The sequence below is a fragment of the Pleurodeles waltl genome, chromosome 3_1 (assembly GCF_031143425.1).
Source record: "Pleurodeles waltl isolate 20211129_DDA chromosome 3_1, aPleWal1.hap1.20221129, whole genome shotgun sequence".
Classification (NCBI taxonomy): Eukaryota; Metazoa; Chordata; class Amphibia; order Caudata; family Salamandridae; genus Pleurodeles; species Pleurodeles waltl.
In genome coordinates this window covers 1,317,814,361-1,317,839,464 of record NC_090440.1, presented here as the reverse complement: position 1 = coordinate 1,317,839,464, position 25,104 = coordinate 1,317,814,361, and the positions used below count along the sequence as shown (strand labels likewise).

The 25,104-nt window shown below is 45.2% G+C and overlaps 1 protein-coding gene across 3 annotated transcripts in view; it reads right to left on the bottom strand.

Annotated features, from left to right (window-relative positions):
• HSPBAP1 (HSPB1 associated protein 1) overlaps nt 1-25,104 on the bottom strand; it is an 832,376-nt gene that overhangs the window by 150,459 nt on the left and 656,813 nt on the right. For all 3 annotated transcript variants that reach the window (XM_069224670.1, XM_069224671.1, XM_069224672.1), the window contains one exon: nt 4,027-4,110. In XM_069224670.1, the coding sequence (XP_069080771.1) occupies nt 4,027-4,110 (84 nt within the window). The remainder of the gene's footprint in view (nt 1-4,026; nt 4,111-25,104) is intronic.

Sequence of the window (25,104 nt, the reverse complement as noted above, 5' to 3'; positions counted from 1 at the left end):
TATTCAAAATGGCCAAATGGAGTCCTGAAAGCTGTCTTCCATTCGTCGCCTTCTTTTATGCGTAAAAGGTGGTAAGCTCCTCGTAAATCTAATTTAGTAAAACGTTGAGCCCCTCTGATAGCTTCTAGTATGTCCCTGATGAGAGGCAAAGGATAACGATCTTTAATTGTTATTTTATTCAGACCTCGAAAATCCAGGCAAGGACGAAGATCCTTTGTCTTCTTCGGCACAAAAAAGAGAGGAGCCCCAGCCGGAGACGACGATGGAACAATAAGACCACTCTGTATATTTTCGTCCAGATACTCTTTTAGAACTTCCCTTTCGGGTTCCGTGAGAGAGTACATCCTCCCAAAAGGAACAATTGTGCCGGGTTCCAATGGAATAGCACAATCATATTCTGGATGTGGAGGTAGCACAGGTTTCGACGGTTTTTGGAAAACATCCTGAAACTCCAAATAGTGGTCTGGGACCCCTTGGACCGTATTAATGGACATACCAGTGGCACCTTCAGTATCTAAGGATCTTTTCGGAGACCAATACTTGTCGGAAGTAAAACAGTTCTCATGACAAAATTGCGAAGACAAAGAAACTGTCCGGGTTACCCAATTTATATACGGGTTATGTCTGATGAACCACGGAATTCCAAGAATGATGGTATGGTTGGGGGACGTGATAAGATCGAAGGAAATGTTTTCTTGATGGTTTCCCACCTGTAGACTTAACATCAGGGTAGTGGTGTCTACAGGACCCGAGGATATCAAGGATCCATCCACGGTGTGTACCTGTTCGGGTACTTCTTTTGCTTGTGTAGGAACTTGGTGAGCAGCAGCCCACGTCTTGTCCATGTATATACCACTAGCACCACAATCTAGTAATGCCATAGTCTTTTCTTGACGACCGTCAGGAAGTTGTAACAGGACAGGAAAAATGAACAAGGCGGTTGTATTGTCATTAAAGGAGCTGATGGAAGGTATAGCTGTAGATCCCGTCCCCTCCCTTCTTACAGAGGACGGGAGGTGGTGTTTCCCGAAGGCCTGGTCAGACATACAGGACAGGTACGAAGCATGTGACCAGCAGAACCACAGTACAGGCACAACCCTCTCTTGCGTCTGTCTTCTCGTTCACTAGCAGAGAGCGGACCTCGGGTAGTATCCACCTGCATGGGTTCCCCTTCGATGTCTCTAGCAGGAGTGCGAGGTTCCTCGGAACGCTGCAGGCAAGCTCGTGAGCTACTTGGCTGGGAAAACCCTCTACTCCTTTTCTTTTCCGATCTCCGTTCCTGAAGACGATATTCGATGGACAGTGCTTGATCCATCAGGCCACGAAGCTCTTCCGCTCTGGTAGAATGTACTAGTTCATCCTTTATTTCTTCTTTGAGTCCTCTACGAAATAAAGTTACCAGAGTACGTTCCACCCAAGTGGTCTCTGCCGCCAGCTGACGAAAACGGGTTATATATTGCAGGACGTCTTGCGAGCCTTGTTGGATGTCACATAGGGCTTCTTCAGCAGAGGCTTCCAATCCAGGACGGCTAAACATCTGTTTGAAGCGACTCACAAAGGTGGAATAGTCCGACAATACAGGGTTGTTGGAGGACACCATCGGGGTTGCCCAGGCCAAGGCTGGACCGGATAAGGCACTGATAAGATAACCCACCTTGGTCCTGTCGTGGGAGAATTGGGTAGGTCGGAAGGCGAAGTACACTGTTAATGCATCCAGGAACTCGCGAAGCTTGGTTGGTTCACCAGAGAAACAAGGGGTGGAAGCGGAGATAGTTGGAACATCACTGGTGCGGAGAGCCAAAGCCTGTCGTAACGCAGCATTTTCATTGCGTAGTTGTTGCAATTCCTGAGCTTGTTGCTGAATCGTGGTCAAAAGAGATTGTTCCGGATCTGCAGCAGCCGCCACTGAGTCATCCATGGTGTTTGAGGACGTCGGAATGGTTGGGCGCTGCAATCTGTCACGACTCACGTGCTGCTTGCGCCTGGAATTTGCAGATCTGGTGGCGTGGATCTTCAATGTTCGACTTTGGCCCAGAAAGGGGCGACTCTTTCTGGTAGCCACGGTGCTGTAGGCAATGGAGACGCCAAGAACAGACCGTGCCCTTCAGAAAATAGCGCCAGAGGGAAAAAAACCCTTAGAAAAAGGGGAAAAACCTCCAAACAGGAAGATTCCTGGAAAAAAACAAGAACAAACAAACAGGAATCCAAAAGGAGCAAAAGTCAGGAAACACAGAATGCTGAAATCCAGAACCAAAAGGGGAGGAAATCAGGAGCGAAGACACTAACTGAGCAGAAAGTGTTGCAGCGCAAGGAAATGAAGAAAACACAGCCCTTATATACCAAAAGACAGGAAGTGACCCACAGGAAGTAAAAGGACACCATATTAGACAGGGAGAAGTACATAGAACAAAACAGAATAGAAACCATAGAGAATAGGGAACAATGAATGCTGGGAAGAGAAAGGTAACCTGGGAAGGGAAGAAGACATAAAAAAAGTACAACAAAAAGACCCCAGAAAGAAGAAAAGAAAGAGGACAAGAAAGAAGAAAGAAGAACAGGTAAGGGGGGTCAGGAGACCCCAGCAAGGCGGTGGAAAACGACAGAGCGAGGCCCCATGCAATGCCTGGGGCCTCGAAAAGTGCATGAAAGGCTGGGGGCGCGCCGCGTTTTAGAAACGTGCTGTGCGGCCCCAGCCGAACGCCCGGCTTGTGCCGAACATTCGGCTCGCGCCGCACCACGCGGCGCGACACTACTACACAGACATACAATTTTATTGCACATAAACGATGTGTGGAAATGTCATCACCTAGTGTATGAATGTATTGTGATCATTTTCAAATATCTATTACCACCACACTTCCAAATTACAAAAAATGTCATTCAATTGTACTCTCCTAATTCTGATATATTCTAAAACATCAGCACAGTTCGTTTACAGAAATGTTATTTTTGTGTTGTATACTAGAAAAAGAGCCTTTACTTTCACAAAACGATTGTCACATAAATTCTCTCACTTTGAAGTTAGAGAAAGAACAGTAAACACCAAGCATCCTTGGAAGAGACAGCCTGCCATTTGACCTCTGTGTTTCAATGCACAGCAAATGTGACAAGATAAGAACAAGATTTAAAGGCCTGTTTACAGAAAGCCAGCACTCAGAAGAATACAGTAAACAGGCAATGCTCCATGGGAGATAACTGAAGCTGGACAGCCTAACACAAATAAAGCCAGCAAAAAGCTAAAAACTAAAAAGGCAATGGTAAGCAATGGGCAGGCTGCATTTTCAGGGACACTTTCAGAATGGCCACAAGAAGTTGTTAGAAAACCAGAGATCTGTGCTTTCTGCTAGGCTTCGACCTAAAAAGGAAAATGTTTAAACCATTGTTTTCTTAATCCCAACCTCGCTATTTCCATGATGGGTCATTTTAGGACATGCTGTGTAATGGGAAAGCGCATACAAACTGTGGCGATCAGACTTTTCATTGTGTAGTAATAGGGGAGCAATGTGTAGAAAGAATGTCTAGCATTAGAAAAATGTCTGCTCCAAACTGTACGGCGTGAGGGACAACAAAGCTAACTAGGTGGGCAAAGTAAGCAAGCAGCCCTTCTCTTTGTTCCACCAACCGCCGTAACTAGGCACGGTTTATGGGAGAGCGCGCTAATGAAGCACGTCAGCGTGTGCAGATCCCCCAAGCAGCTCTCTGGTACACTAGCCACTTCCCTGAGAACAATACTTATATTGTCATGGCACATTAACTCGAGGTCTTTCAATGCCAGGGAGTTGGCAAACTTCCACATTAAGGCAGCAGTTTCGCTCTTAAACAAAAAGAGAGATGGCCGTAATATTTGCGAAGGCCTAAACTTGGTGCACTAGTTGCCGGATTATACTACAGAATGCCACACATGCATATTCACGTAAACACTTATTACATTGTGGGTGATTAGGATGCCTGTGCGCACATACTCTACTCGCACCTGGCAGCCGAGTCCACGGACACAGACTGTAGTGTAAAGTACCATGCAATTACCAGCTCAATCCAGGAATTCACGCTCACGGTGAGTGGATCAATGGATTCTACGTAGTGCCACCAGTGCCTTGGAACAAACAGGACCTGAGGAAATAAGAAACAGTTAGTTAATTAGGTGGTAAAGTCACAAAACAAAAAGTATTCTGAAGCGCACTGTTTTAGTTGGGAATATCTGGCAAAACGTTCCTAACTATTTTACCTGTAAATGTCAGCGTTCGTGCTCAACAATGTGCAAATCGTTTATATAAAATAATAATATTTAAAGAAACTGAACATTGCAATGGCAGGTTGGGAAATGCCAAAGAGTTAAAAACACACAGGGACTAGGAAACAAAAGAAACGGTGAAAAAATGACTGCTGTAACCTAGCTGCCTGTAGGCTCAGTCGCATTAGCGCTGTAAGAATAAAAATCAGGAGCAAGCACCTCGAAATAAACGCACCATAAACACTACGTTAAGAAGACTGCCATGCAGCACATAGGTATCTGCACAACACAAGGCCCATTGCCCGTCTGCCAGGACCCCACAAGTGACAGTCAAATACTACAGCTAGCATAGGTTGTGTGGAGAGCAGTAAGTGCAAAATCCCCTCCACCTTCACAGCACTCCACAGGGATAATCCAAGCACAGTTAACACTCACATGGGTTTATCTGGAATGTGTGAAGATACAACTCTCCTTGCCCCCGAAACCTCAAAACTGCAACATATTTTACTCACTTGTATGGCGCAGGAAGTACTGTTTGACCTGCCACACTCTCCCACCCCACCCCATCCCCACGCCTTAAAAATGACCCTCTGATCGGTAAATGCTACATTAACAGACAGCTGACTCCCCAAAAATACATAAAGCAGCATGAGACCAACGAACTGCTAAACAGTGTGTTTGTGTGCTGTACAAAACCTCAACACACAACATACGTAGTTCATACGCAGAGGTCAAGAGGTTAATTCAGAAAACATGCACCATTAGCACACGTGAAAAGGACTGATTCTAACCTCTTCTCAGAGGATCAGGTGGTGTTTCTGCAGCACGTGTAGGGGGTTGCTTCTGGAGCACGCACAATTACTTGAAGGAAGTGCACGACAGAGGGGTTTGATCTGCAGCTCATGTGCCCAGGATAACAGTTTGTTGTGTAGAATAAAGGTCTGCACCACGTGCATGCTCCAGTCCTGTAGATCAAGTCAATATTTAAGAGAGGTTGGCTCTGGAGCATCTAGCTAACAGTAGTGGCCACTTGTCAACCAGGGTGGCAGGGGTATTGATAATTTAAAAAATAAAAATAAAAATAACTTACCTTTAATTTGGAAGAGACGGTTCTGTGTCTCCTTCCTCCTCGGACTCCCAGAAGCACACAGGCTTCCAGGCTCCCCTCCAATCACAATGCTGCTATCAACAGCATGACAGGAGCATTGTGATTAGTCTGAGCGCCCTGCTTCGTATCTCAGACAGGGAGTAGAGCCCTGTGCATTTTCTCCTCCCGGCTGTTCAATACAGCTGGGGGAGAAATGCAAAGTGCGCATGACTGTTTGGCCGGCCCAACACGGCCAGCCAAAGCATCATGTGCACTTATGTGCACACAGCCCTCCTCCAGCCCAGACCCGCCCTAACCATGCTCCAGAGGAAAAATAAAATGATAACGTTTCCCTATTATTATTTTATTTTTCCCTTTCCTTCACTACATAAAGCAGTGGGTCGACACTCCTCCACCTTAGTGGAGGAGCCACCGCTGCTAGCTAATACGACTGAGTTCCAGGAACGCTAATGAACATTAATTGGTTCATTACCCCCACGTATATCGTCATTGGTATAGTACTTACTTGTGAGGATGTAGCCAAGCAATAATGCACAGACACAAATATATGCTGCTCTGAACAAATATATTTAAAATAATTAATTTCTGTTTTCAACACAGATGCACCAAAATTGTCTTCATCATTTGAAAACCAATCTAACTCACAGTGTAAGGGAAAGTGTTAGAAATGGGGTCTCTAGTTGGCAGTCAGTTTGCACCCTGTCCAAGTAGGGACCGTCACTCTAGTCAGGATTAGGGAGACACCCAATCAGATAACCTCTGCTCACCCCCTTGGTAGCTTGGCACAAGCAGTCAGCCTTATCTCAGAAGCAATGTGTAAAGCATTTCCACATAACACACAGTAACACAGTGAAAACACTACAAACGGACACCACATCGGTTTTAGAAAAACAGCCAATATTTATCTATCTAAAATAAGACCAAAATACGATACAGTACAGTAATAAATATATGAATTTAGCAATAATTACTTAAAAATACAGTTCTTTTAAGTCAATAGCTCCGTCTGGGGCTATCACGGTGTCGTGAACAACAAATCTAACAGTTCAGGCCATCCGCAGCATCGCAGGCCAGCTACGGTGTCGGGAAGACCAGCAAACAGTACCTTGGAAATGCAGGGCATCGAGATCCTTGCAATGAGGTCCGGAGAGCAGCGCTGTGGGGTAGGTTTCGGAGGTCGGAGCGGGAGTCATCGGGCCCCTGAAGTCACACAAGTTGCAGATTGAACTCTGGGTTGATGAAGTCAGGAGCGCTGGCGTGGATGGTGTCGGGGCTGTAATGCAAAGGGGACGATGCGACGTGCGGTGCCCACAGTTCATGGTGCAGGCAGTGGCTCAGTGACGGCATCAGTGAGATCAAGGCTGCGGTGTGAAGCGGAACGGAGCGACATGCAGTGTCATCAGGTCATGGTGCAGGTGCTGCTGAAGCACTATCATCAGTGGGCCCAGGTCAGCGGTGCGGAACAGCTTCGTGCAGCGTCCACAGGTCACGTGCAGACAGGGATGCCTGGTGACAACACTGGAGTCGATGGTGCTGGTGTCAGTGGAACGGGGCTGCGGTGCAGGACGGTGCTTCATGTATCACAGGCCACGGTGCAGGGAGCAGCACCAGTGTCAGCAGGAGCTGCAGCATTGGGATGCTCAGGCTGCGGTGTGAGCAAGGCGATGTCCGAGTGCAGGCCTCACAGGTATCGATGCAAGCAACATCTGTTGCTTGCACCGTGGCGGCGTAGGTGAGAACAGGGTTGCGGTGTGAAGCAGGGTGGTGTGGCTCTGTGCGGCGTCAGTAGGTCACGGTGCAGTCCAGCGGTGTTGATGGCGGCAGCGCAGTGGTTTTTCTTCTTGAACAGTACAAAACACACAGTTTCCAATGCTGTAGACAGATGAAACTGAAGTCTTTGGTATCCCTGAGACTTCCAACAGGAGGCAAGCTCTACTCCAAGCCCTTGGAGAACTTTCTAATGCAGGACACACAGCAAAGTTCACCCTTTGCTCTCTTTTAAGGCAGAAGTAGCAACTGCAAGCCAACCCAGCAAATCACACACAGCAAAGGGCCAGTACTCCTCCTCCAGCTCTTCAGCTCTTTTCCTTGGCAGAGGTTCCTCTTGATCCAGAAAGATTCTAAAAGTCTGGGGTTTTGGGTCCACTACTTATACCCCTTTCTGCCCTTGAAGTTGGCAAACTCCAAAGGAAAGTCTCTGTTGTTGACAAGATCCTGCCTTGCCCAGGCCTGGCCTTAACACACACCAGGAGGTCGGAGACTGCTTTGTGTGAGGGCAGGCACAGCCCTTTCAGGTGTAAGGGACCACTCCTCCCTTCACTCTAGCCCAGATGGCTCATCAGGATATGCAGGCTACACCCCAGCTCCCTTTGTGACACTGTCTTGAGGGAATTCACAACAGTCCAACTGTCAGTCTGACCCAGACGTGGAATTTACAAGCAGGCAGAGACACAGAATGGTTTAAGCAAGAAAATGCCCACTTTCTAAAAGTGGCATTTTCAAACAAACAATTCAAAAACCAACTTTACCAAAAGATGTATTTTTAAATTGTGAATTCAGAGACCTTAAACTCCAGATTTCTAACTGCTCTCAAAGGGACACTGCACTTTAAGGATAATTAAAGGCAGCCCCCATGTTAACCTATGAGAGAGATAGGCCTTGCAAAAGTGAAACCAAATTTGGCAGTATTTCACTGCTAGGACATGTGAAACACACCAGTACATGTCCCACCTTTAACATACACTGCACCCTGCCCTTGGGGATACCTAGGGCATACGCTAGGGGTGCCTTACATGTAGTAAAAGGGAAGGTTTGGGCCTAGCAAGTGGGTACACTTGCCAGGTCGAATTGGCAGTTTAAAACTGCACACACAGACACTGCAGTGGCAGGTCTGAGCCATGTTTACAGGGCTACGTGTGTGTGGCACAATCAGTGCTGCAGGCCCACTAGTAGCATTTGATTTATAGGTCCTAGGCACCTTTAGTGAACTTTACTGTAGACACACTAGTAAATCAAATATGCCAATCATGGATAAACCAATCATCAATACAATTTACATAGGGATCACTTGCACTTTAGCACTGATCAGCAGTGGGAAATTGCAGAGAGACAATAAACCAGCAAAAACGAATCTGAAAAAAATAGGAGGAAGAAGGCAAAAAAGTTTGGCGCTAACCCTGCAAAAACGGCCTTTTCCAACAGAAAGGTAGTAGGGTTTGCCCATGTAGTCAACCTAAAACCTCTTATAGTGATGCACCCCCTGCCTCAGGCTATGATGTGGCTATCTCTTTGATTGATCTTACCTGGTAATTTTAGCTCCATAGATGTATAAGCCTGAGATATTGCTTGCCTCACCCACTAACCCATTATGGTAAAAGAGGCTTTTTTCCTCTTGCATGCCGCCGGGTAGAAGACAAAACGCAGTTAGGAAACACAAAGATTTTGTTTGCTCCAAATAAATTAGAAGGATATTCTTACATCAAAAGTCAAAGAAAAGTTATTTGCAGACAGTAAAACTAGTAGAATTATCTACTGGACTGTACTGTCTGGGAAAACCTCATGTACAGAAAGAAAATTAAGAAGGATGGTAGTTCCTCTGACTTTCTTGCAGAGGTTATTGCCACCAAGAAATTCAAATTTTTTCACGACTCAGGAAATGTTGGCCTGGTCTAAAGGTCAAACAAATGTTTTTGTAAACCCTCCAAAACCCTAGAAAGATCCACAGAAGCAAATGGAGAGGATATAACCACTTTCCTCAACTGAAAACATTTAATGAGATTTTTTGCTATACGAAGATTAACAGACAGATCCCCTCTGGGCTCCCTAAAAGATTTGATAGCTTTGCAATGTGAGGACAAGTCGAGGGTGCTAAACCGTTAGATAATCAGTCCCTTAAGAAATTTAAAATCTTAAAAGGATCCTCAGTCAACAAATTACATCCCATATCTGAACACCAAGAAGTGACTCAAATGTTTGGTATATTCCTGAAGAGTGGAACTTTTTTAAGCCCTCCGAATCCTCTGAAGGTCCGTCGGGAGTAGGGGAATCAGAGGAAAGGCTTTCAGGGTCTTTTGAGGGGCTGGGACTGCTAATACATCTCCTCCCCAAGATTCTTGACATTCCCTTTTCTGTACAGATGAATGTTAGAAGAGCATTTGTTGTTGATGCAAAAAGATTGATTGTGGGATGACTGAAATGGCCTGTAACAATCTGGAATTTTTGAAGGCTAAATTGAAAATCTATTGAAGAGGGCATATTTCGACTGACGCTGTCTGGCTGGAGACTGATCATACCCAGAATATACAAGGCTGTAATCGACAACAGATTGACGTCTGCCCAAGATAAGATTTTGTTGGTCAAACTGGCTAGGGATTGAAATTTTGTGGTTCCCTGCCTGTTAATATACAACTTTGCAACCTGACTGCCTGTCTTCAAAACCATTGATTTGTTGATAATAGAGGCTGCAAAGCTCTGAAGAGATCTGCCAATTAATGCCAGCTCTTGCCAATTTGATGATTTGAGGATTCTTCCCTGAGTCTTCTGGTCCCGAACAATGTACTCCAACCCCACTGACTTGCAGCTGTTGTCCAGACATGCAGAAGAGGTTCTACATCTGAACACCCTTCTGAAGGTTCTTCAGACTAAAGCCTCCTTTGAAAGTCTTGGACAATCTCCTAGGAGATAGGAATTTCTTCATTGTAGTCTAGAGAGGCTGGCAAGCCGTGGGCTAAAACATGCTGAACCAGAGGCTTCAGAAGAAGTCGAGGCCAAAGTACCACCATTGTGCAAGATTAAATCAGACCCTGAACTTTCGGCCACTGTTGATCGGGAGCAGAGTGTGACTGAAGAAAGAGTTGCACATGTAATTATAGATTCAGTCTTCTCTTCTCTGAAAGAAAATCCCTTGCTTTCGCCATGCCTAATTAAACAACAATGAATTTCATTTGATGTGTCAGCCCAGTGTCATTAGAAAATCCCCTTCTGAGATCAATCTAATCACTGTTTGGAAAGTTGTCATTTCGAAAGTGATATGCTTTATTAACTTGTTGACATTTTTCAGACCCAATACTGGATGATATCTTATGCCTTATGCACCAGTAACAGCAAGGAGTAGAATCAGTGACACCTTTCACAAGGATAGGCAACCTTGGAGGCAGTCTGCGCTGACGCGGTTTCCAGGAAACAACAGCCAGTGTTTGACAGCCGAGCTGCCGTTCCCTACCTGGGGAATGCTTCTGAGCGGGGCAGCCATTGGCAGGCTGACACAAGACAAAGCTGATACCAGGTTCCACATGGGGGATCCCTTTTCTCCACACAGTCAGAACTGGGAGCTGCTGCATGGAAGCTAAGAACTACTTTTGCGCATTGAATGGAGGGCAGGCGGTGCCTGAAGGATGGGCGAAGTGTGAGGCCGGTACACTATGTTACCACCTCTTCCAGGTGCTAGCTGGAGTGACAGCTGAACTTCAGCTTCCTCTCAAACGTTGTTCTTGCAATTCATACGACAGCACTGATGGGGTCAGGGCACTGGGACTGTAGAGAGCAAAATTCAGGAGAGCTGTAGAAGTAACAATCCCAGCTGACAGTGGAGCAGCTAGACTGAACAGGGCCTCCCATCTGCCCACACAGTCTATAATCTCCCTTAAACGCTCAGTAGCTACCAGGAATGATCTCCGAATAGGGCCCACAGGCAAACCAGAGGTAACTGCTTTGTTTAACTTGTAGGACTGTCACTTCTCCGACGAACTATTCTGCACTAATATGTGAGCCAATCTCTTTGTAGTCGTTCTTTGTAGTGGTATTTTCCCCCAAAATGTTTGGTTTGTCATCCAAATTGTCAATGTTTTGGGGAATAAAACAAGAGCACCTTTTATTCCCAACTAGAAATTAGGCGTTCTAATTTTCATGGTTGCCAAGTGACCCGATCTCATGTGTCATCTGCAGGCCACACGGTTTTTCTCATCCAATAGCTCTCTACATGCAGAAAGCTTTGAAGCCCCTAAATACAATGGAAATGCAGTAAAAGCTCTGCCTTTAAATTAGCTGGAAGGAGTGAGGAGCACAGGAACGGTCATGGGGTACTGTAAGTAAAAGAAGATGGAAATGGTTCAGCAAAAGACATGTGGCACATTCAGGAAGAGCCCCAAATGGTACTGAGGGTGCCCCATCTGCGGCACAAAAAAAAAAAAAAGGAAAAACAGGGGTGCAGTGAGTTTGGTGGTAGGTTCACTGCTTAAGACACTTCTACTAAACTAAACACCTAGAATTCTCATCTAACCACAAAGCATTAGTAAAAAAGTATTTGTATTTATTGAGCTGGTCAGATGACACATTACTGAAAGGGTTGGGTCCAGTAAACGGATACCGGGTCAGAAAGCTAAACTTCAGCATGGTACGTAATAAGCCACTTGGTAGGATGCCATTGACTGGGTTGGACTCCGGAGTGACTGAGCTGGCTTTTTGTCCTGCTGTAAGGCTTTCTAGTGGTTAGGATAAAAACCTCCCCTTCCCACCAGTGGATTTGTGTTTGCAGTACCGACCATCTTCGGACAAGCTAATACATACATTTTAATTGGGACTCAAACGTACTAGTAATTGCAATAGCATACATCAGCAGCCTCTAGGAAATGTGCATTTTATCAGCCCATGAACTGCGCGCTTTGAAAATTATTAGTTTCTAGTCAAGGGATCAGTCTTCATTAAATAATAGGGGTGGTCCAAAAAAGGCCTGTAAATGAGGTGCAAGAAATGTGTTCATGTGCACTGTTGACACTGGGACTGTTAGAACTGACCACCTTATAGTGGTTATCCCCCAACTTTTTGCCTGCCTCCCTTTTCTGACACTTTTTACTGGATTTAGGACTCTACGCACTTTACCACTGCTGTCCAGTGCTAAAGTGCATATGCTCTCTCCCCTAAACATGGTAACATTGGTTCCTACTCAATTGGCATATTTAATTAACCTGCAAGTCCCTAGTAAAGTGCACTACATTTGCCCAGGGCCTGTAAATGAAATGCTACTACAGGGCCTGCATCACTGATTGTGCTATCCACATAATTAGCCCCTAAACCATGTCTCAGGCCTGCCATTGCAAGGCGTGGGTGTGTGCAACTTCACTGCCACTTTGATATGGCATCTAAAACGACTTGCCAAGCCTTAAACTCCCATTTGTCTTCATATGTCACCCCTAAAGTAGGCCCTAGGTAAGCCATAGGGCAGGGTGCTATGTTGGTAAAAGTTAGGACTGTACTTATGTGTTTTACATGTCCTGGTAGTGAAAAACTCGTAAGTGCCTTCTGCACTACTATGAAGCCTGCTCATGTCATAGACTAGCATTAGAACTGCCCTAATATACATTTAAGTGGTAGATTCTGATCTGGAAGGAGTGGCCCTGTGTTGTTTGGAATTGCCAGACTGTTAATAGAAAATCCTGCTTACTGGTGGAGTTGGTTTTAATATTAATATTTTTAAAATGCCTCTTTTAGAAAGTGGGCATTTCTCTGCTCTTACTGCCTTCTGCGCCTTACACCCTGTCTTCAATCCACGACTGGTCTGTGCTGGTTGACAAGTCCCCTTGTGAATTCCACCCAGACAGCCATAAACACAGGACACTCAGTCACACCTGCATTCATGTACATACTGAATGGGTTTTCCTGGGCAGGAAGGATGGAGGGGCTCACACTTACATTTCAGAGGCCAGTGGCCTGCCCTCACACAAAGGACTGATAACCCCCCCCACAGGGACCCTGGCAGATAGGACTGGGCTGAAAGGGGAACTTGTGCACTTCAAAACCACTCTTTGAAGTTTCCCCCACTTTAAAGACATTTTTGGGTATATAAACTGGGTCTCAGACACTTCTGGACCTACGCCTGCACTCTGTCAGAAGAACTGGCCTGCTGCCCAAAGGACTCATCTGGACTGCTTTGCTGAGAAGGACAGCTGCCCCGCTGCCCTCTGTCTCTGCTGGAAGGACTCCGCCTTCCTCCTGAAGTGCTCTCAAAGGGCTTGGATTGAGCTTGCTTTCTGTTTCTGAAGTCTCAGGGCCAACAAAGACTTCACCTCTTCAAGAAAATTCTTGTGAATCGCAAATCAATGTCACGTCTGCAGAAATTGACGCAAAGTCTGTATTGTGGCTAAGAAATTGCCGCAACGCTGACCAGAACGAAGCAGCACTGACTTCCCGACTTAAAAGTCGACGCAGCGCCAACCTTGCGACTCATCACCTACCACATTGACTCAGCGCCTGCTACTTCTACCAGCATGTTAAGGATTTTCAAGACATTATCCCTGGGCATCAAAATATCCCCGCATCACAATAAGGAACCAAGACTGCGTGCCTGAAAAATGAGGCAACCCCTTGCAGCATGGAAAGAAATGACGCATCGTCTGTACCTCACTGCAACAGAAAATCCAACGCAACACCTTCTTTTCCACACATCTCCTCCTCTGCGGTCTCCGTGTGCTATTATTTTTTAAGCATCCGAGGTACTGTGTGTTACAAAGAAACAACTATTGATTTCTAAGGATTGAGACACTTTTAAACCATTTAAAAGTTGTATTTCAACTTGAGCTTATTAGATCTTTGTTGTTTTTACCTTATTTTATTCAGATAAATATCTATTTTTCTATGCCTGTGTTATCTATGTTTGTTGTGTTTTCACTGTGTGACTATGATTTATTGCACAAATACTTTACACATTGCGTTCTAAGTTAAGCCTGACTACTCAGTGCCAAGCTACCAGAGGGTAGGCACAGAATAATTTGGATTGTTTTGTGACTTTCCCTGACTAGCACTGTGGTCCCTATTTAGACAAGGGTGTATACCTCTGCCAACTACAGACCCCATTTATAACACTGGTGATCAGCGGTTAGGATAGGACTTGTGTTTGTGCAATGTCATACAATAGCTACATGTACACTACCTACCCACAGTTAAAGGTCAATCTGATTTGTTTTCTTTCTGCTGCAATTTCCCTGCTGGACATTATTTGATCAATCCTATACATCATGTCTCTGGCTGGGTCCAAAAGTGGAGCTGGGGAGTTTGACCTGGCTAAGCAGGAGGGATTGCCAGTGAAGCCTCCAAGAAGGAGTACCACCAAAAGGCGCTGAGGGCCTGGGCAGAAGCCTGCTCACAAGAGCATGATGAGCTGAGGGGAGGAAGTAGATGGCTCTCCTGAGGAGCTGCCAATAGCAGTGGGGGGTGTTACCCATGGAATTGTGCCCTCTGCTAAACCAGGGAGGAGTGTCTCAAGTCACGGTCTGACCGCAGAGGAAAGGAGGGAGGAGAGACCATTCCTGCTGCAGTTGGCAAGATTAAAAATAGAGGCTGTGGAGAGGAGAGCTGAAAGGGAGGCTGAAGGAGCCTTAGCTGAGATGAAACTAATCTTGGCTCATGAGCTAAGTCTGAAAGAGCTGGAGCTCAAGGCTAGGCAGTCTGAATCCAGCAGTGATAGTGGCAGCATGCATACAGTACCTGATAGAGACAAGAAGGTTCATATACCGAAGGATGTGATGCCCTGTTATGTGGTGAGAGATGACATTGAGAAGTGGTTTTCTGCTTATGAAGTTGCACTGAGGACACATGGGATTCCTGTAGAGAACTGGGGGCGGGTCTGTGGGAACATGTGCCTACTTGGGAGGGACACACTTCTGACATTAGATGTTTGGTACCAGAACAGGTACACTCCCATGAAAGCCATTTTGATTGCCAAATTTGGACTGACCCCTGAAAGGTATATTGCCAAAGGTTCAGGGACAGTAGCAAGCTCCCCAACCAAACCTGGGTAAACTATTGATTTTTCCAGTAAGGCACTGAATGGCTGGGTGTGGGGCAACAAAGTCAGTGATTATGTTGGGTTGTGCAATTTAATCCCGAGAGCATATGCTCTGTATTTGCTTGACAGAGTTGCACCAGCACCTAGCTGACAGTAAGCTGACTGATCTCGGGAAGCATGCTGAGAATGCGGACCTCCAGGCAAGCACCAGAGTGTCTAAAAAAGTATCTGGGGGGCACCCACAAAGGTGGTCGAGGTTCCCAACAGAAGAAAGAGGGGGAGAAAAACTTAAAAATAAGTAGTTCTCTAAAGGCCCCCAAAATAATTCCCAAGGGAATAGTGGTAACCAGTACCAGTCTGATCCTAAGAAGAAAGGGTTCTTTGATCATAAGACAGGGAGGTTTGTACATCAATGTACAGAGTGCTCCACGTATGGCCACTCTAAGGGTGACTCAAAATGTCCAAAGAGGGCATAGCACTCACTATTGGGCACACACCTGGGCTGGCTGGTATAGCGGTTGTGAAGGAGAGAGTCCCAATTAGTTTTGGGGAGTAGACAGTGGAAACGCTAGTGTCCCTGGGGGCTGCAGATATGGTGCCAAAAGCCCACATGCCTGCCAATACTTCTAAGTATGGGCAGTAGGTCACCATTAATGGGTATTAATGGGCCACCATTAATGGATGGAGGCTCTGTGTGACACAGGAGCTAGAATGACTACTATCAAGGGTCAGCTGGTGTCAGCAGAGCAGGTCCTACCGAACACATTCCACCAAGTCATAGTCGCTGACAATTGAGAGCGCCATCTACCAGTGGCTCTGGTTCCCTTTGAATGAGTGGGGGCGCTCTGGTACTCTGAAAGTAGCTGTGAGTCCTGCCGTGCCTGTAGACTGTCTGTTAGGCAACGACCTAGAGCACACTACCTGGAGGGAGGTACAGCTCAGGTATCACTTGGAGATGATAGGTTGCCTGAGTGGGTCTGTATGACCACACGGTCCATGGCTGGTGGTCCCTCAGTGGTAGCGGGCCTTCCTACTGGGTTTGGCTCATGACATACCCCTGTCAGGACATTTAGGGCAAGAAAAGACCTTTGCCAGGCTTGTCACCCACTTTTACTGGCCCCAAATAAGGACAGCCTCAGATACATTCTACAGGTCCTGTGCCCCCTTCCAGGCCAGTGGGAAGTCAGGGGAAAAGCTGAAGATTCCCCTGATCCCACTTACCGTATTTGGTACCCCCCTTTAAAAGGGTGGGTGTTGATGTCATTTGTCCATTGGACACCAAGACAGCCCTAGGCAAAAGGTTCTTCCTGGTAATTATGGACCATGCCACCGCTACCCAGAGGCAATTCCTCTGAGGATGGTGACTGAACCGGTGGAGTCCAAAACCTTGTTGGGGATCTTTACCCATGTGGGGCTCCCCAAAAGACAGTGCCTGACAGAGGCACTAAATTCATGTCTGCATATGCGAAGTCCATGTGTAATGTGTGTGATGCAACCTATAGGTTCACCACACACTATAGCCCTCAATCCAATGGTCTAGTTGAGAGGTTCAACAAGACCTTGAAGGGCATGATTGCAGGCCTACCTGAGGCCAGGGGGCATAAGTGGGACGTCCTCTTGCCATGCCTTCCCTTTGCTTACAGAGTGGTGCCCAAGACAGGGGTAGGCTTTAGTCCCTTTGAGCTTCTGTATGGCTACTCTGACAGGAGCCCTTAAGCACTGCCAAGGAGGGGTGGGAGAAAGCTCCAAAGAAACCCCACCAGGATGTGGTCAGCTACATGTTGGCTCTCTGCAACCAGATGCACTCCTTCTGGAAGAAAGCCAAAAGCAACCTTGAGGCCAGTCAAGAGGTAATGAAATGCTGGTACGACCAGAAGGCCACTCTGATGGACTTTCAACCTGGAGACAAAGTATTAGTCATGGAACCAGTAAAGCCTAGAGCTCTTCAGGAATGCTGGATTGACCCATGTGAGATAAAGGAGCATAAGGGGCCACTTACCTGGTGGACCTCCAGACCCTTAGGGACCTCATAAGGGTGCTCCATTTAAACAGACTGAAGCTTCACTGTGAGAGGTCTGAAGTCAGCATGTTCCTTGTGACAGATGAAGGTATGGAGGAGGAGAGTGAACTTCTCCCTGATCTCCTCTCCAAACAGGAAAGTGATGGGTCTGTGGAGGGTGTCAACTTCTCTGACTCTCTGACCCTAGATCAGCAAGGTAACTGTTACCAGTTACTGGAGCAGTTTTCCTCCCTGTTTTTCCTCACCCCTGAACTCATACACCTGTGTGTCCATAATATTGACACAGGAGACAGTCCCCCTGTAAAGAACAAGATTTACAAGTTTTCAGACAAGGTAAAGGCCAGCATTAAGGATGAAGTTGCCAAGATGCTAGCTTTAGGGGCGATTGAAACCTCTAATAGTCCCTGTGCCAGACCAGTGGTATTGGTACCAAAGGCTGTCCCACCGGGCACCAAATCAGAACTTAGGTTCAGTGAGGACTACCAAGGTCTCAATTCCATAAGAAAGACTCACACGCACCCCATCCTGAGCTGATGAGTTAATTGACAGACTAGGCGATGCCAAATTTCTCAGCACCTTTGATTTAACATCAGGGTACTGGCAGTTTGCCTTGCCTGAGGGGGCAAAAGAGAGGTCAGCATGTTCAACCCCTGAGGGACATTACAAGTCCATGGTGTTGCCCTTTGGCTTGAAGAATGCCCCTCCTACCTACCAATGGTTGGTTAACAGGGTCCTGGCTTGTAATGAGGCATTCTGTGCTGCCTACTTGGACGACATTGCAGTCTACAGTGCCAGCTGAGAGGAACACCTGTTTTACCTCCAAGAGGTGCTCCAGGCCCTGCAACAGGCAGGACTGACAATCAAGACCAATAAGTGCCAGATTGGGCAGGGTTCCGTAGTGTACTTAGGACACCCAGTAGAAGGTGGCAAGGTGCAGCCCCTCCAGGCCAAGATTGAAACAATCATGGCCTGGAAAACTAAAACTAAATCTCAAACTGAAGTGAGGGCCTTCCTAGGCCTCACTGGTTCCTACCACAGATTTGTTAAGGGATATGGCACCATGGTGGCCCCCTTAACTGAGACGACTTCCAAAACGCAGCCCAGGTTGGTGATCTGGACAGAAGCTTGTCAGAAAGCTTTTGATTCTCTCAAGAAAGCCATGCGCACTGTATCTCTGTTCAGGACCCCTGATTACTCCAAGGAATTCATAGTGCAGACCAACGCTTCAGAGCATGGCACAGGGGCAGTCAGCACAGCTGAATGAGGAGGGCCTAAACCAACCGATAGCCTTCATTAGCCACAGGTGACTTCCACGGGAACAGAAGTGGAGTGCCATTGAAAGAGAATCATTTGCTGTAGTCTGGGCACTGAAGAATCTGAGAACATACCTGTTTGGGACTCACTTCTGAGTTCAGATAGACAACAGGCCCCTCAGATGGCTCATGCAGATGAGGCTGAAAATCCTAAACTCTTGACAGGGAGTGGACTTTACGGTGGACCATTACCCGGAGACTGACCACGCCAGTGCTGATGTTCTCCCCAGATTATTCCGCCTTAGTGAAGAGAGCTTTCAAGGGGTTGGGTAGCTCTCCCCACTTTCAGCTAGGGAGACACAAGTTAGTCCTGACAGCCTTAGGGTGCTCAACCCCCAACTGATTGCCTTCCTCCATTTTTCTGGCACTGTTTTTGCTGGTTTTAGGACTCTGCACCCCTTACCACTGCTGTCCATGGATTAAGTACATATGTTCTCTCCCCTGAACATGGTAACATCGGTTCCTACCCAATTGGCATATGCAATTTTACTTGCAAGTCCTAGTAAAGTGCACTACATGTGTCCAGGTCCTGTAAACTAAATGCTATTAATGGACATGCAGCATTGATTGTGTCCCCCCCCCCACATAAGTAGCCCCTTAACCATGTCTCAGACCTGCCATTGCAAGGCCTGTGTGTGCAGTTTCACTGTCACTTCGACTTGGAATCTAAAACTACTTGCCAAGCCTTAAACTCCCATTTTTCTACACATAAGTCTACATATAAGTCACCCCTAACATAGGCCCTAGGTAAGCCATAGAGCAGGGTGCTTTCCCACTACTGTGAGGCCTGATCCTCTCACAGACAAGCATTAGAACGCCCTATTATACACTTTTAAGTGCTAGATTCGGATCTGGAAGAAGTAGCCATGTCATGTCTATTATTGTCAGAATAGTAATAGAAAATCTTGCTTACTGGTAAAGTTGGATTTAATATTACTATCTTAGAAATGCCACTTTTAGAAAGTGGGCATTTCTCTGCACTTACTGCCATCTGTGCCTTACAGCCTGTCTCCAATCCACATCTGGTCTGTGCTGGTTGACAGCTCCCCTTGTGCACTACATCCAGACAGCCATAAACACAGGACACTCAGTCACATCTGCATTTATCTGCATACTGAATGGGTCTTCCTGGGAAGGAAGGGTGGAGGGGCTCACACTTACCTTTCAGAGGCCAGTGGCCTGCCCTCACACAAAGGACTGATAACCGCCCACAGGGATCCTGGCAGGCAGGAGTGGGCTGAAAGGGGAATGTGTGCAATTCAAAACCACTCTTTGAAGTTTAATCCCACTTCAAAGGCATTTTTGTATATATAAACTGGGTTTCTGACCCCACTAAATCAGACCCTTCTGGACTTATACCTGCACCCTGTCAGGAGCTGCCTGGCTGCCCAAATGACTCATCTGTACTGCTTTGCTGAGAAGGTCTGCTGCCCTGTTTGTTGCTCTGCTGCCCTGCTGCCCTGCTTTACTCTGACTTTGTTGGAAGGACTCTGCCTTCCTCCTTAAGTGCTCTCCAAGGGCCTGGTTTGAGTTTGCCTCCTGTTTCTGAAGTCTCAGGGCCAACAAAGACTTTACCTCTTCAAGAAAATCCTTGTGCGTCAAAAATCAGTGCAACGTCTGCAGAAATCGGTGCAAAGCATGCATGGCAGCTGGGAAATTGCTGCACTGCCAACTGGAACAACGCAGCACCATCTTCCTAAAGTAGACTTTGACGCAGCTCCTGCCTTGCAACAGAAATTTTGATGCATCGCCTACTGGATTGATGCAGCGCCTGCTCTTTCTCCCAGCACATCAAGGATTTTCAACACATCGTCCCTGAGCATCAAAATACTCCTGCATCGCAGTGAGGAACCGAGACTGCGTGCCTGAAAAACGACACAACCCCTTGCACCGTGAAAAAAACAAAGCGTAGTCCGTGCCGCACCAGTAAATCCAATGCAACACCTTATTTTTCCATGCTTCTCCTTTGCAGTCTCTGAACTTTTAAAAGTGATATTTCATCTTGTGCTTATTGGATCTTTGTCGTTTTTACCTTATTTTATTCAGATAAATATTATCTATTTTTCTAAACCTATGTGATGTATTTTTGTGGTGTTTCACTGTTTCACAAATACTCTACACATTCCCTTCTAAGTTAAGCCTGACTGCTCAGTGCCTAGCTACCAGAGGATGGGCACAGGATAATTTGGATTGTGTTGTGACTTACGCTGACTAGGATTGTAGTCCCTATCTGGACAAGGGTGTATTCCTCTGCCAACTAGAGACCCCATTTCTAACAGTTACATTGACATAAAACCTTCACATTAGTGAATTTGTTTTACCTGGTTTACTCTGTCCCTGCAGTTCATATAAATACATTTCCAGTTACTCCCTCTAGGTCCTTTGTGTGTCATTAGTGGGTTGAAGAAATTACTCATATACACAGGGAACAATAGTCTGCGTTCCTATTCTTTCTAGCCTTCCAAAGTATTAACGTATAACCGAAAAATAATAAAATTGCACTCAAACAGGCTCACTCAGAATGAAATCTGCTCCAGATTAAAGCCTCTGAGGCACTCAAGAAAGAAAGCAATGCACATTTGTGCGTGAAATGAAATAACCTTACAATCTGCTATGCGACAAGGCGCTGTACTCTTTACTTTTAACCTTGTTGTACAACTGCTGAAGAAACACAGCAATGACTCATACGCACTATGGGATCTCGGATGCACCAGAAATAGGTCAGTTTGCACAATGGGACACATTACTGGAAATAAAACAGTAGAAGAAAAAGGCAAACTCATAAAGTATATTGCGACCTTTAGGGTACATGCAACTGAACAATCAGTGCGACGCCACATCCGTCATTACTGAGAGCCTTTTAATTAGTGAAGGATGAGAAAAGGTATGCACTGACTGAGTTGCAGCTATTGCGAAAGCCTAATAAAGTACTAATAAATATTGCAATGATTAACCATGCCAAATTAACATGTATTATGCTCATAAAAGTGAAATCGACAGTTTTGGCAAAATGTGCCCATGTTTGTGACAGCCATAATGTGTACAACATATTAATGAAAATTAACTGCATAAAGAAATAGTGTGCACATACATCATCAATGTGTATTTGTGATGTATATTAACTAGAATTAATGAAATTTTTACTTCTAAAACCAAATGGGCATAAACAAAGAAGAAAGGAAGGGGCTATTTGAGAAGGTCTCATGTCAAGTTTCACGTATTAAAAAATGTTCGTGAATATTCTTCTGTCTCAACAGAATTCACGTTTGTTCTTCGTTCACCCGGTGCATTGCGATGTTAAACAAACTGATTCCTCAAACTTTCTTGTGAGAACCTGCTGCTGTAATGTTATGCTCTAACTTTTGATACAATTGTATCTTTCATGCATGAGAAACTACTGTTCACAGGACATGACAATGGTCCTACTACTGAAGTTATGATTTGCAACAAATTGTCACCGGACAAAACTGGAGATGGGAGCGAGAGAAACGTGTGAAAGACTGTCAACTTCTATCTCACTTTAAAAACTAAATCCTATTCGTTCTGTTATGAAACCTTGAGGAACTGACCAATGTAAAGTTTAGAAGCTACTTTTGGGATTTGAAATCTAGACTGCCACTGGGGAGGGCTGGCTTTTCTTTCTCTCTCTCTTACCGCCATTTATTGCTGTTGCTATCGTTATTGCCATTATTGCTATCCTTCAGTCTCCCTTAGTCTTATTACCCTTGCTTAATTGGTTTGGTTAGCTTAAAGCCCATTTTGACTGAACTAACGCCCTTCATTCCTTGCGCAAGGAAGACCGGACTGATGTCCCATTGACGAAGACATCTCTGCCAACTGATCCATTAAGGGGAGGTATGATAAAATGCATTGGTCCTAATCACAGTTTTTTGTTCTTTCCTTTTAGGTACCAACCACTATTTTGTTAGAGCCCTAGCCAGAAGTTTTCCAAAATATGTTTTTGTCAATTTTCTTTTTTGCACAAAGCCTTTACATCCTATTCTAATTAGAGGGTGAGTTAGTGTGTCCCTGTTACAATAATTGTTAAAAACAAAGCATTGCTTTTATTAATCTGTTAACAAATGTATGCTATTTCCTTCACTCAGTTATTGTTGTTGTTGATCTGTACAGTAACCCTTAAATGTTTAATGATAAACATGTTGTCTAAATTGAGATTCTTCTTCAGGTTTGGTCAGCCTGTATTTTTGTATATGCTTATCACTTAGTGCTGAGATTGAGTAACATGAAACTAGCATTGTAATGTAGTGAAATACATTTCTAACTTTATTAAAAGGTGTGGTTATTCATGGCCACATGGCCATGGTGTGTTCAAGTTTACTGACTCAATGACTGATGATGATTTATTGAATGTATGGTACTGTCCATGGTGGATCTCTCTTAGCGGAGTCAAAAGGTCCATCGAACCTTTAACTCGTCCCCTTATAAAGAAATGATCAAAGACCAAATAAGAAACGCTCACAGTTTTTGGTAGCAGAAACGGATTGTTATGTCTCCTCAGGAGGCCGCCATGTCTTCCCAGTTGTAGATAATAAAGTAAATGGTTGGGTTTCTTTAAATGGGCTGCCATGGTGTTCCAGTCCTTGAGAAAGTGCCAGGGTCTCAGGTTAACTGACAAAATTGGAGGTTCTGTCTCCTTAAGTAGTCTTTAGTTCTAGTAGCAGAAACGAAAGGTTATGTCCCCTAAAGAGATTACCATGTCTTTAATGGACAGATACCATTTGATGACTTTCACTGAAACTTGGGTTTTGCCAATGCTTGTTTGAAGATGTTCTCAGCGTTCCTAGTGCGATTTGTGAGAGAAATAGGTTTTGCGCTACTACTGCTTAAGCGAATCGCAGGTGAATTTGTGAGTAATGGGGAGTTTGAGTCCTCCAATGTAGTTGTTTAGGGAGTGTACGTACTCCAAAGGGTGTATGTAAGGAAGTCGTCGAACTTCACTTGTGTGTGTGGTCCTTTGTGCTCAAAAATTGCCAACATGGTTGTTGGTATAGGGACCCTGCGTGGTTTAAGGCTCTGGAGTATTGGTTATTGAACATGTGTAGAAGACACTTGGTTGATGTTGTAATTTGTCTGTTTAATAGGTCTATTGGACGTGGTTGACAAACTCAGGGTGTGGGTTAAAAAGGAGTGTTAGTTTTGACAGAGATTTGGTGATTCCTAAGTGAACCAGGAGGATCTAATGAGCAGTCAAGGGTACAATTTGCTGGTCGAATTTTGCATGCAAGTCAGGGAAACGGAGATCGAACGAGTATCTGTTAGAGCTAAAAGCCGCAGTTGAAAATTCAGTAAGGCTTCCGAAGTGATTGTGTTTCCTACCTGTAGTACACAGAGTTTGGGGTGTTGATTTTTCTTTAGTGCTCACGATATTTGCATTTAGTTTGGCGTGGATCTGATTTGAGAAAGACAAGCCGAAGGGCTTTGTTAGCCTCTGTACATGGGAGTGTGATGTCACTAGGTCCGCGCTGGGGTAGGTTGGTTGGTGAGAAAAGCCGCAAACGGATTGGAGGACAACAGTGAAGCGTTACTGGTTGAGAAAGGCAAACGAAAAGGATTTTGGGATTGAAATTTACTTCCTGATTTCATTGAAGCATAGCTTAAACCTGAAAATGAAATTTTTCAAAGCATTAAAAAGTGCCCTAAGGGGAGACGCATTCATTCCAGTCAGAATAGGAGAAATTACCCCGCCAGAAGGCACACCTGCATTTATCGTCTTTGGTTAAAACAATGGTGTAAAGATAAAGAGAAAGAGAAAGGAGAGAGCTTAGCATTTCCGGCCTATGGAACCTTTAATTTGAGAATCTTAGAGAACTTGAGGAGAGTATTGTACGATTCAAAACCTACTCCAAGACCTGCACAATTTGAAGCTTTAGCTGTTTGGGAGTTAGTGTCCAGACAGCAACAGAAATTTGAGAGGAGAATGAGAAAAGCTGAGAAAACATTAGCTGAGGTGAGATGAGATAGTGAGTAGAAATTATGGTGAACTGAGACTCTAAAGGGAATTAGGATGTTTCCTGCAATTCCACAAGAGAACGAGAGCAATGCCAAACAGAATGCCAAGAAGAAGGGTTGGTATCATTTTGAGGAAAAGGAGCAGAAATCAAGAGTCTAGAAAGTCTTTGACCTATGATGAAGACTCAGATAATGAGTTTATTTTGCAATTAAGAAGTTGTCCCCCACCATATGCAGCACATATGACTAGTCTAAGTACTAGTGCCGATCCTACTGCTCCAGCACCCACTGAAGCAACAAATAGCCAAGTACAGGTTAGCCGTACTATCCCTATCACTTCCACAATTCAGGCCCTGTGCCGCAGGTTGCTATACCTAGGACTTATCAAGACGTTCCTACTGTAAATTCTGCACCAAGTATTATGGTGCCGAAAGGTCAAGCTTCCCAAATGAGACAAGTTTATCAGAAGTCGACATTGATTCAAATAGAATTTACACCTAATTTAATATCCCAAATGCAGGCCCAGACAATCCAGAGATACACCCTGTTAACATTGTCACAGACAAATACATCTGCATTGACAAGTCAGAATACAGAAATAACGTAGTCAAGAGATCAAAACGTCCAACTGAGTCCAGATGCGGTGTCAGTCCCTGTTTCTATTAGTTCTAATGATACCATTGT